Below are 12,935 nucleotides of genomic sequence, written 5' to 3' on the forward strand. Positions count from 1 at the left end.
TTAATACTAAAAACTTAGTTAAGAAAACCTAATCACATCACAATCTTCTTATAATTTTTTCAAAATCATTTGTTTTTTCAAGTAAGTTTCATATCTCTTTCAATATAAAAATTACTGATATAACAGTAATTGTAAGACCAAACAATATAGCAAATATATCATAATCTAGAAGTACTCTAAAATTACAAGCAATGAAATGTTATAATTGCAAAAAATTATTATAATGAATCATTTCTTTTCTTTTTCACTTTTTATCCAAATAATGGTTGTTAGAATTCATTTCCTTTGTTTTTTTTCATTAATTTTAATTATTCAAATAAATGGTATATATATCCTTTTTAAAAAAAAAAAAAAAAAACTTTCTTTTACTTTTCTTTAATTCTTTTTATTTCCTTTCTTTTATTAATATTTATCCAAATATTACGTAAGATTTATTCCATATGAAAGTACATATCTCTTATTAATTAAAACTATATCTAAATATATAACCATAGATAATTACTACTTAAATTTAAAAACTGAACAAAGAATATATATTGTATTTAAGAACATTTTACATATATCATATATCTTCAAATAGTTACATGATCAATCATTGAAACAATTAATAATTAAATTAAAAAATCTACATCTGGCAAAACCCACCAAATTGTGATGCATGGCTCGCTTTTATTTATAGTAAATGAAATGACGATTATGGCATAAACATATGGTAGTTGATCATTTGATCAATATCTAAAAGAGGTGTGGCGAAGTTTCTATGCATAGCTGCACATCCCATACAAACATTTACTTCCTTTGTTGCACTTATTGTTGCAACCCCTACAGTGCTTTTTGTGAGACATTGGGTTCACACACTGCCCGTTGCAGCAAATCTCTCAGTACTTGCACTTCTTACCACACATTCCGCTATTGAGCTTGTCTGTCGTCACATTCACACAATTTTCTTGCAGCAATCAGGCCCTGGACTGCCCACGGCACGACAGACTCTAGGGTATTTATCACATGTCATCAAGGCTCGAAGTTTCTGTGCAAGAAAATTGCTGGTGATTCCTCGGAGAGAAGCTGGTTCTTGGCTATGATCATTGTTATCATCATCACCATCATTCTCAATGATTGATCCTTCTTTAGATGGTGTGGCGGAGAGAGTGATGGCCAAGGACATGAACAAGGCAAACATTAGGAAAATCTTGAGGATTTTCATGTTTGAGAGTTTGTGGTGGGGGGGAAGGAAAACAATATAATGAAAAATGCTTAATGTGGATAATTGGGTGTGGTGTGGAGAAAGAATGGAGCCATGTAGAGGTATTTATAGACAAGATTGGAGGCTGACATACAAAAGCTAAAGGAGTTCGTTATAAAGTTGAATTGCTGTTGCTGCTGCTGCTGCATGGGTTCGTTTTGGCCGTTACTGTCCTTAGTGGGATGCTCCAATTCAACGGGTGTATAAAACATTCAAGTAAACGAAGTTAGGCGTCCCAAGAAAATTTATACCCAAAATTAGTTCATTCTCATCTAATTTTCTATCATATTATCAATTTCCTAGCCATTGCACGGTTTGACAATTAGAATCTGCAAAGTTTTTTTTTTTTTTTGAAGTTCAACTAGTTGTTGCAAATTTAATTTGGTATTTATTTTTGTATATATGGTATTCTTGAATTTGACAAATTATCAAATTATTTTTTTTAAATTGATATTTCCATCCAAGTATGGTACGACTTTATGATAATGGAAAATAGTATATAATTTCACAATAAAATATACACTTAATTTATTTAAAAAAGTTGATTATCTTTTGAATCAATTGATATGTTATTTGAGTTGATACTTAAAAGTTATGAATTCGAAATAATTTAGACGCATAATATCATCTTCAACCAAATATGTAGTAAAGTAAAAAAGTTTGAAGATAAATTAAGAACTTCAAAAAAAATTACTTAAAAAAGATATTTGCATGTCTAAACAGCTAAAATCAATAGAGGCAATGAACTCTTTTTTTTATTAAAAAGTAAAAATAAAAACAAAAATGTCGTTATTAGCAGCCAAAATATGATTATAGTAATAAGGAAGCAGGTTGAAAGGAGAAGGGTGAACGATGCAGTAATATGCAACAGCTTCCTTAGACGAGATCATAAAATAGTTTTGTTCAAATATTTCAAGAAACCCAAAATATCAAGTTTAGTGTCATGAGTCAAGAGTTAATTTTTAGGTTCGTGCAGTTTTAGGATCCGAGCATATATTTCTCTAATATCTTAAATTAATTTACTTGTAACGATTCATATTTTTATGAGATATTATTCATTTTAATTTCTCTGATCTAACAGTTTTATATCATAAAAAATATCTCATAAAAAAAATATATGAATATTTATATCTTAAGATTAATTTTAATACACAATCGATATAAAATTCATAATTCTTTCCTAAAACCGTGACACTTAACTTTCAAAACCGTTACATAAGCACTCAACTAAAATTCTATGCTGTGATTTGAATCATGTGCATAAACATTTGCATGATTCCTTTTTCGCTTTTAGCCCAAATCAAAGAATAAAATTTTGTATTATTGATTGCTTGTTTTTAATATTAATTATTTTATATGTGAGATTTTTTCATTATGTAATAAAAAAAATATAATTCATTTATAAATAGCATTTTGTTTCTTTTAAGATTGATTCTTGAACTTTCAAATTGAAACCTCGATTAGATAAATTATTAAAGAATAAAAAAGGATTAAATCAATCAAAATGGGTTATGTAGAAAAGTTATTTTATACATTTGATTAAAACAAGCGTTATATATTTTTTTCACTTCAAGCGGTAAAAATGGGTAAAAAGATAAAAACATTTATATCTTTTCATAAAACGACACTTGATGAACAGATAATATTTTTTATCAAAAGATTTTTTTTTCCATAAAACAACATCTGATCGATGAACAAATATAACTATTTATCAAAAGATGTTTCTTTTCGTAAGATTAAAGGTGAGCAAAAATTGGTTTGAATCAATTAGATTGATCGAAATCGAGTGAATTCGGTTAAATTGATTCAATTCATTCAATTTTAGTTATAATCGATTTTTTAAATCGATTAAATTAATTAATTCGGTTGATTTTTTATTTTTAAAATTGATAACTGCACTAACCGAATTAATCGATTTTCTAATAATTAAAAATAAAAAAAAATTGAGATAAATATTTTTATTTTTATTTTTTTGTAAAATATTGTTGAAATTATTAAATTCTTTAGTAATTTAGTTTGAATGATACTAGAGTTTAAATTTTGTTGAATTGAATTTGTGATTAAATAATTATTAATAATAAAAAAATGATAAAAAAATAGGTTATTTAACCGAACCGACCGAATCGAACCGATTTTGGTCGGTTCGGTTATGATCGATTATTTAATAATATTCGTCGGTTCGATTATTTGTTAAATGAAAATCGATTAAATCAATTATTGATTTTTTCAAACCGAACTGATCGAACCGACCATTTACTCATTCCTACATAAAACAACACTTAGGCGAATAAATATAATCTTTCAAGTTTCATCGATAAATAAACATAACGTTTCGCAATTAGATTAATTTAATCTATAAATACTAAATTATTTTCAGGATTCCAGCCAAAATTGCATCCTTAAAGTACTGTTGCCAAAAACAAAACTGCAACAACAACAAGGTTGGTGAGTAATTCCTTCCGGAAGTTTTTACTACTTTTTTTTTTCCCAATTTTGTTAAATCATTTAATCATTGGGCTATATACAATTAATATAACGTACTCTTTTATCATCAGTTAATAATTAAAACACTACAAATATCTACGACTTTCTTTGTATATTAAATTGACGGTATATATATAAATTTGACTTTCATTATATATGCATGTGAACATTTATATTTTAGATACATGTGAGAACTCTTTTAATTACATTTTCATATATAGATCTAACTATCTTATTTACAAAACTTTGGATATATGGTCTGATTTTCAAATTAAAAATAATATTGTTAAGTCATTTCCTTGAAACTAGAAATCATTTGATTGTCTTTTAAATTTTAATTTTTTTTGTATAGGATACTTACAATTAATGTATTTGTTCATGCATACATTCATGCACTTGTTAATTTAAATGATCCTATATTATAGGCCAACATTTGTCTTAATTTCCGAGTAATTAAGTACAATATTAGTGAATATGTGGAATATTCATGTAATATTTTTTTTTACCTGGGTTTTTTCACTAGGAGAATTTATTTAGCAAGTTTGATTATGTCAGGTCATGGTGGAAGGGGAACCTAATAGAATAACTAATCTGTTTGATCCACTTCTTGAACATATTATCTCCTTTCTTCCAATAAACGATGCTGTTCGAATTAGTGTTTTGTCAAAGAGGTGGAAAGATTTATGGATTTCACATCCCTACATTTCTTTTGACGACAACGTGTTAACCGATGATCATACAACTGGACATGAAGAAGAATCAAATAGCAATTGGTCAATTAGAACTACAAAGTTTATTAGATTCGTGGATAAAGTTCTGCTTGACTGGGGTCATGACAAGCCGATTATTAAAAAGCTTCAACTTTCATACCGAGATAGAGTCGGGCTTCTGAGTTTGCTAGATGGTTTAGGGCTGTTTTGAGGGATGGTCTTGAAGAGCTCGATCTCCACTTTGGAAGATTTTGCGAGAGACCATTCAGCTGCTTAATTCCATGCAATTCCTTAGTGACATTGAAACTAAATTTTGGAGCATTATAAGGGCACAGATTCCCTGAATCCTTCGACTTCCCTAACTTGAAGAGCATGCACTTGAATGGGTTTATGTTGGCCAACAACTTTACTCATCAACTGATGAAATGCCATAATCTTGAAATTTTACTCTTATACTACTTTATGTTTGATGTTTCATTTTCTCAACATGGGGTTGCAAATGGCAATGATCATCAGCAGATTATGCCCAACCTTCGCAATGCGCAGTTTGACTGCCCTAATGTCTTCCGCATGGGTGATAATTCTCACCGTCTTTTGCAGAATCTTATTACTGTACTCTCCAATGCTAAGGTTTTGAACCTGCCATTGTCAGTCATTGAGGTAGGTTGCCCCTGATCTCTCTCTCATGCTCTCTATCTCCATTTCTAGCAGTAGCTTTACAAACAATTAAATCAATTTTTTTTCTTGGCAGTATTTACACTATGAGCCAAATTTTCAGGATCATCTGCCAAAGCTCAATAATCTTAAGCACCTGAAGCTTTGCCTTCAAGGTTATGAGGTTGGAGTCATGAATAACCTGTTCCAAATGGCACCCAAAACTCGAATCTTTACACATGGAGTGTCATCGACCCTACAACTATGGAAATCATGATGAATTGCTGCTGGAACAGCTGCGTTCTAGTTGTTCCCGTGGATGCCTGAAGGTAATTCAAATTTCGAATTTAAATCCAGAAAATAATCCCTAGCTGGAGATTGTGCAATTGTTTTCTGAAAGTGCTGGTTTCTTAGAGAAGATAATTTTTGAATTGGATGAAGTAGCTGCAATGAATCCCTTTCTGCAATGCCAGAAATTATCAGAACTTCCGAGGCCATCCGAAGCAGTGTTTTTGATGTAAAATGGGAAAATGGTAGCCATACTGTTCCTTTAGCCAATTTGGATAATTTGGATTGTTGTATTAACATAAATTTCGACATAAGTTCATCAAACAACAATGTGATGGCTTGCCTGTTCATACATTCAGAATTCTATGAAACTTTATTTCTTCCAACACGAGCTTCCTTTCAGGGGTTGTTGCAGCGGCTACAATGGTAGTCGTCGACAGATTGGCTAACGCATCTCCCTTGGCGGCACATTTCGGAGTATCTGCACGTCTTCCCACACTCTCCACAGTTTTGTTTGTCTGTCATCACATTAACACATTGCTTGTTGCAACAGTCAGGACCGGAACTGCCCTTGGCGCGGCAAACTGTAGGGTACTGGTCGCAAGTCATTTGAGACGGCCGGGACCTACCAGCTAGGAAACGACCAATTCTTCCGAGATGATTCGATGGCTCCTCAGTTTTTGACAAGGAAATGGAATGGTGAAGTTAGGCACACGATTGAGAATCATATTTGAAATATAAGATCAAAAATTGGAAAGAGGAGGAGAACCAAGAAATTGCCCGGAAAATATTTTATATATATATATATATATATATATATATATATATCTCGATTCATTGAAGCCGCAGAAGAAAGTTCCCTGTTCAATTTGGAAGAGTGAAGAAGGCTTTCTTTTACGGGACCAACTAAAAGCCAGCCCACATTGCTAGATTAATTGCCAAAGGCAAATCGACTTTCCGTACTCTGATTTGAATCTGTTAAAGAGGCACTTAAATATTTTTAGATTAAGATATACATACTGGTTTTTGATTGCTAAGCCTATCTTATACGTCTATGTACTATTTTGACTTTCAAATTCTCAATATTTGGTTAGTGTTTGTGTCACGGACTTAAGGGGAATCCTGAATCTCACATCGAACATAATAAAAGGGTCCCTAGAGTATAAAAGGGTTCACACCATCTCCGTCTTGTGAGGCGCCTTTTGTAGGACAAAATCGTGAGGTCACGAGAGCCAAAGCGGACAATACCTCACAAGGGTGTGAACCGTGACGGTCAGGCTGATCCGGGACGCCGGAAGGGTGAATGCCCGGGTCCCGGAGCCGCGCGGGTTCGGAGCTTGAGTCTCGACCCGTGACAAGTGGTATCAGAGCCAGCCCTAAACCGTTCGATCCACGCCAAATGTCACGGACCTAAGGGAGAGTCTTGAATCCCACATCGAACATAATAGGAGGGTCCCTGGGGTATAAAAGGGTTCACACCATCTCCGCCTTGTGAGGCGCCTTTTGTAGGACAAAACCGTGAGGCCACGGGGGCCAGAGCGGGCAATACCTCACAAGGGTGTGAACCGTGGCGGTCAGGCTGATCCGGGACGCCGGAAGGGTGAATGCCCGGGTCCCGGAGCCGCGCGGGTTCGAAACTTGAGTCTCGACCTGTGATAAGTGGTATCAGAGCCAGCCCTAAACCGTTCGATCCACGCCGAGCACCTCGAGGGAGGTAGGCAGGGTGGCTGGCCTCCGTGACGAAGACGTCACGAGGTTGGGTGCGGGAGAATGTCACGGACCTAAGGGGGAGTCCTGAATCCCACATCGAACATAATAGGAGGGTCCCTGGGGTATAAAAGGGTTCACACCATCTCCGTCTTGTGAGGCGCCTTCTGTAGGACAAAACCATGAGGTCAGGGAGGGCCAAAGCGGATAATACCTCACAAGGGTGTGAATCGTGACGAAAAGCTGATTTGAGACGCCGGAAGGGTGAATGCCCGGGTCTCGGAGCCGCGCGGGTTCGGAGCTTAAGTCTCGACACGAGCACCTCGAGGGAGGTAGGCAGGGTGGCCGGCCTCCGTGACGAGGGCGTCACGAGGTTGGGTGCGAGAGAATGTCACGGACCTAAGGGGGAGTCTTGAATCCCACATCGAACATAATAGGAGGGTCCCTGGGGTATAAAAGGGTTCACACCATCTCCGCCTTGTGAGGCGTCTTTTGTAGGACAAAACCGTGAGGCCACGGGGGCCAGAGCGGACAATACCTCACAAGGGTGTAAACCGTGGCGGTCAGGCTGATCCGAGATGCCGGAAGGGTGAATGTCCGGGTCCCGAAGCCACGCGGATTCGAAGCTTAAGTCTCGACCCGTGACTCTTGGCCCTCTTGCAATGAGGGATTGATTATATCTTTCATTATAAGGAATCATATGAAAAGAAATTAAGTGCCAATTTTCTTTCCAAAGTGCAGCCGCTGGTATTGTTTTCTACCCCTTTTTAATCAAAGTAGTGGTATATATATATATAAATATTTGTAATTTGTAATTGAAAATTTAACCCACTGTTTGACAAAATGTCTTGGGAAAATTTCCCTTAAATTTGATCACATTCCCTTTCTAGATGAAAATTTGTAGTTAATTACTAAAACTATATCATATAAAAGCATTTCTCTTATATGTAGAGGGAATTAAAAAGCTAAAAAGGAAAGATTAACTGAGGTTTCACTTGAGTAATTTTTAGATTAAAATCAATCTTTTTTTTTTAGGAAATAATAATCAAGAGAAGTTGAAAAGTCAAAATAAATTAAATTAATTAATTTGAATGCAATAAAATATACCTTTATATATAAGTTATCTATAAAAAAAAAAAAGTTAAAATGTTCATTTATGGTTTACAAGGGGAATGCACCTTTCACTTGGTAGATTATAAATGAAGAATACTTTATGACTTTGTTTTGTAATATTTTACACATAAATTCAAGAGTCAAACAGGGCATCACAGCCAAAGCTATCAAACTACATTAGATCAAAATGGGTTATATAAACCACTAAAAATAAACTTGAAAGATGGAATTTTATGGCTCACTAATCCTTCTGAAACATTAATGCACATAAATTTACAGTATTATGCTTCTTAATCAATAGAATTATAATGTGCTAATACATTTCATTCAATCGAAACAGTACCATGAAATTTGAAAGAGAAAAGAATGTAAGAAGAAGTCAAGCATAATTGCACATCCCATAAACACAGAATTCGCCCTTTTTGCACTTCTTATTGCACCCACCGCAGTTTCTTTTGTCAAATAACGCATTAACACATTGCCCTTTGCAGCATGTTTCAGTATACTTGCACTTGTACCCACACATCCCACAGTTCAAGCGATCCGTCTTCACATTAACACATTTCTTCTTGCAGCAATCTGGTCCTGGACTACTGTTCTTTAGATGACAAGTACGAGGAAACTTATCACATGTCACATTGGCTTTCAGGTTCTGTTGAGCTAGGAAGCGGCGAGGTCCTCGTAATGAAGTTTGTTGTTGGATTTCACTAGGTGGTAGTTCACTTTGAATGTGAGGTTCTTCATCAAAGTCAGCTAGACTTGTTGCAACAAAGACAGCAATTGTGGCTGAGAGTGTGAAGACGATTGTTATTGGCAACCTCATGGCTGTATCAACGAGGGGAAGTGTGTGGATGGTTAGGGAGAAGATGGGATTTTATAGACGAGTGTGGAAGGCTAGTTGACATTGGGAATTTTACTGTACAAGTTTTGCTTTTGTTGTGTGGTCTTAATTCAATTGACTGCTTATAAATTATTGAATATCTCTAAAAGGAAATCAATTGATTGGATGTGAAGAAAAGATGCCTCCCTATGATTATGCATCGAAAACAATTACACCCAATAAGTCATATAGTACCTATTTACCACCACTCTTTGCCAATCTTTTAAGTCACTCGCTTTATCCAACTTTTAACCAAAGGAAGATGCAGATAACAACATCCTTGAGCACTACGATCAGGTCAAACTTATTTAATTTCGCTCCCCCTACCAGTTGGGCTTATTATTCATATCAGATTTAATTCATAGTTTTGTGCCTGGTGGTGAGCCTCACATTGGCAAATTCCTAACAAAATCTACTTTTTGAAACCCAAGATTTACATGATTGATCATTTTCTTCATCCCTTGCCGGTTATGCTTACACGCTATAACAAACTTGTCTGGAAAAGAAGGTAAAAAGAGAAAAGCATGTGACAAAACTAGCTAGAAAAGCAAAATCTGATAGAGAGCAGAACAATATCTGGTTGTTTAATGCTATTAAAGCCAGCCATGATTCCCCAATTTGGTAAAAAAAGCACATATTCTAGACAGCGCAATAGTTCTTAAAGAAAATTGTTGTACAACAAAGATGTAAAACAAGTTTAGATTAAAACACAGAATCCCATAAGTTTATATGGCACTGCAACTATTTTGTTAGCGGAAAGCAAAGACACTACAGTTTTCATTTCCTCATGATTTGATTGCTGTTCCTTAATCCTTATCAAAATTTCAACAAGCAGCTAAATAGTTTTGGCCATTGCAAGCTGCTAATTACCCGTGCAAAAACAGTATTCAGAAATTGATTTCTTTTCCTGCTGAATATATTGTCTGTAAGCCACCTCACAAACAATAAAGATCGCGACCTTCTATTGCCCTTTATTTCTCAGTTTGATCTTTCCTTTTCCAAATATCTGTGCCACGTTTCTTCATGCTATGAGGAGCTCTCTTTCACAACAATGGTTGGAAAAAATTCAGGAGTGGCAAGTTGACACAAGTTTGGTAGATATGGAGCACCAGATGCACCAAATAAGGTGATTTTCTTTTCAGTTCTCTCTGCCTGCAGTCACAATGGGCTTGTTGACCAGGGTCTGAGCATATTCCAGTCAATGTCTAGAGATTTGGGGATTCAACCAGAACTTGAGCACCATGCTTGCATCGTTAATCTCCTTTGTCGAGCTGGAAGCTTATAACTTCTACGAAGGGAACTTTCCGGAGCCTGCAGTTGATGTTTTAATTATGCTCCTTGAGGCCTGTCGATCAGATGATAACCTGGGACTTGTTGATGTTATTGCCCAAGATGTTATCATGTTGAGGCCCGCAAGTGCTGGAAACTTAGTTCAGATAGCACACTGTTACGCTTCGATGAGTCGATGGAACGGCGAAGGGGATGCCGGTATGGCTCAAATGAAGTTTTTTGGCTTGATGATACTCCCAGGATGGAGTTTCATTGACCTGCATGGTATAGTTACCACATATTTCTCTGGGCAAAATTCACATCTGAGACTTGAAGAAATAGTTGCTACAGTGAGAACTTTGAGCTGTGAAACGAATGAAGTGTGCATTAACTTTAAGATGAACGAAATTCATGACATATGTTATTCTTAGAAACTTGGTGTTAGATGAATGGTTTTAATAAGAAAAACCGCCAAGTATTTAATAAGATAAACACATTATGAAACCAATTATAATATCAAAAATGAATCATGACATTGCACAATAATGAGAATTACATATCATGATTTCACGCAAAACTCAATTGCATATTGCTCAGCAGGCAATCCAAAAGCATCCCATCCCGTCGGATGTAACACATTGTAACCCTATGCGTTTGAACCTCGCAAGAATATCTGTAGAAGTATGTCCCAGTGGGTGCCCAACATGTAATCCAGCTCCACTGCATCGTTTCCATCCAATAACACAAAACTTCATTCATAACAACTCAACATAAAGGACAAAAAAGGATCACTAAACTGAATGCAACCCCCAAAACTACCCAGTTCCTAAACCCAACATATTTACCAAAGCAACTCAAAGCTACGAAATTCAATCAACTAAACTGCACAAAAATATGCTTAACAAAACTAGGCTATTGCCAAAAGTGTTCTAAGAGGGCAAGTCTTGAAAAGTAAATAGATAGGGACCTCCATATTTTTTAAAATAGTAGAAATAAAAGTATAAAACAACAGTTAAAAGTAGATAAAGGACCTGGGATAAGGGAACATGTCAAGGACATAATATTTGGGTTTAGAAGTATCAACACCACATGGTGTACGGAAGGTTCGATTTTCCTCCCAATAAAGCTGCCATTTGGGCTCAACTTCATTAAAAAGATAAGCCCTTTTCAAAGCTGCTGGGTTCTGATTTAGCTCCTCTTCAACTTCACTTACCGAGCTCCTGATTCTACTTCTACTAATACCAAAACAACCGTAGCATAAAAGGGTATTTTTTTTATACAAAATAGAAGCAAAAGATGGTAACTTTTTAACAGGGGCAGCTGCACATTTTCTTGGCAATGGAAGGCTTTTACTCGAAAAGAGAAATGTATGATGGTGAAGAGGATGAGAGTGAGAGAATGGTTGGACTTTAACATCGGTTATGTTCATTTTGTGGTCATGAATTAAGGTTGAAGGAAGAGAAGCAAAGAAGAAGAAGATTGAAGAGTGGCAAAAGGTTGAAGAGGAACGAGAATCGGGATAATGTTTGGCGGTTTAACTGGCTTGTTGTAATTCGTGTTCTTCTGCTGCTATTGTTTTAATGTTGGGCCCTAACATCTTTACAGATGTATTTAATATTGGGCCTTAACATTTTTCACAGATGTATTGTCGGTTTAAGTAATGTATGGGCCAACAACGGTTAAATTTCAAAGCCCAACCACTTTAAGATTTTCAAGTAACCTAAATAAGTGCTGAATTTATTTTTCTTTTTATCCAAGGATGAATTTAAAATTAAAAAAATGACATATAATAACTAAAAAAATACCTTAGTTTCAACTTTTAAGTAAGGATGCCAATTTTATCTATATCTAATGAGAAATTTGATTTTTTATCCCAATAGAAGATGTGGATGTTTATTATATTGTGAAAATAGGGATGATAATAGGTATAATTTTAAATTTTTATTGGTTATGAGGATGAAAACTAGTAATATAGTATTCGCCTCATATCCGTTCCATTATATATATTTTTATATATTTAGTAAATAGATTTTTTATTAAATAATATAAATTATTACTTTAGATTAATTAAAATTAATATATTTTTATTGAAAAAAATATTTATTAATATGTATTTATAAAAAATTACTTAAATATACAAAATAAAAAATAAAAAAAGTTTTAAAAAAATATTTTTTTTTTTATTTTTTTTTCAAAAGCTACGAATATGAGAATTATCCATACTTATTATATACTTATAGAGATGGAGATAGAGATAAATTTAAAATATATATTGAATATGGATACAAAAATGAATATAATATAAAATTTCAAAAATAAAGACGATGAGTATTCTATCCTACCCATTGACATTCCTAATTTCAAGATTTTTTTCATAATTTAAATTTCAATAATTCAAGTTTAAATTACAGCAGTGTAGCATTCTAGTCTCATTTGTTAATTCAAAATACAATAAGTTTTTTTTTTTTTTTTTTGCATAAGGGGCATTTAAGTGGTTTCAAGTTGAAATTGCATTAAGATTTCAATAAATTAGATTTTTCACACTATGTGGCTAAAAAAATAGTTCAAAAAATAAGAAAATTACATG

The 12,935-nt window shown here is 34.4% G+C and overlaps 2 protein-coding genes and 1 pseudogene across 2 annotated transcripts; 1 reads left to right on the plus strand and 2 right to left on the minus strand.

Moving 5' to 3' along the window:
• Positions 1-496: 496 nt before the first annotated feature.
• Positions 497-1,300, minus strand: LOC111278286 (uncharacterized; annotated as a pseudogene).
• Positions 1,301-4,228: 2,928 nt separating this feature from the next.
• LOC111278521 (putative F-box/LRR-repeat protein At5g41630) lies at positions 4,229-4,714 on the plus strand. The gene has a single exon (XM_022865113.2). It carries the CDS (start codon positions 4,286-4,288, stop codon positions 4,646-4,648), a length of 363 nt encoding a protein of 120 aa, XP_022720848.2. The 5' UTR covers positions 4,229-4,285; the 3' UTR covers positions 4,649-4,714.
• Positions 4,715-8,496: 3,782 nt separating this feature from the next.
• LOC111278522 (stigma-specific STIG1-like protein 2) lies at positions 8,497-9,022 on the minus strand. The gene has a single exon (XM_022865115.2). It carries the CDS (start codon positions 9,020-9,022, stop codon positions 8,579-8,581), a length of 444 nt encoding a protein of 147 aa, XP_022720850.1. The 3' UTR covers positions 8,497-8,578.
• Positions 9,023-12,935: the final 3,913 nt, after the last annotated feature.

The sequence above is a fragment of the Durio zibethinus genome, chromosome 8 (assembly GCF_047325235.1).
Source record: "Durio zibethinus cultivar Kanyao isolate XHJ-2024 chromosome 8, ASM4732523v1, whole genome shotgun sequence".
Lineage (NCBI taxonomy): Eukaryota > Viridiplantae > Streptophyta > Magnoliopsida > Malvales > Malvaceae > Durio > Durio zibethinus.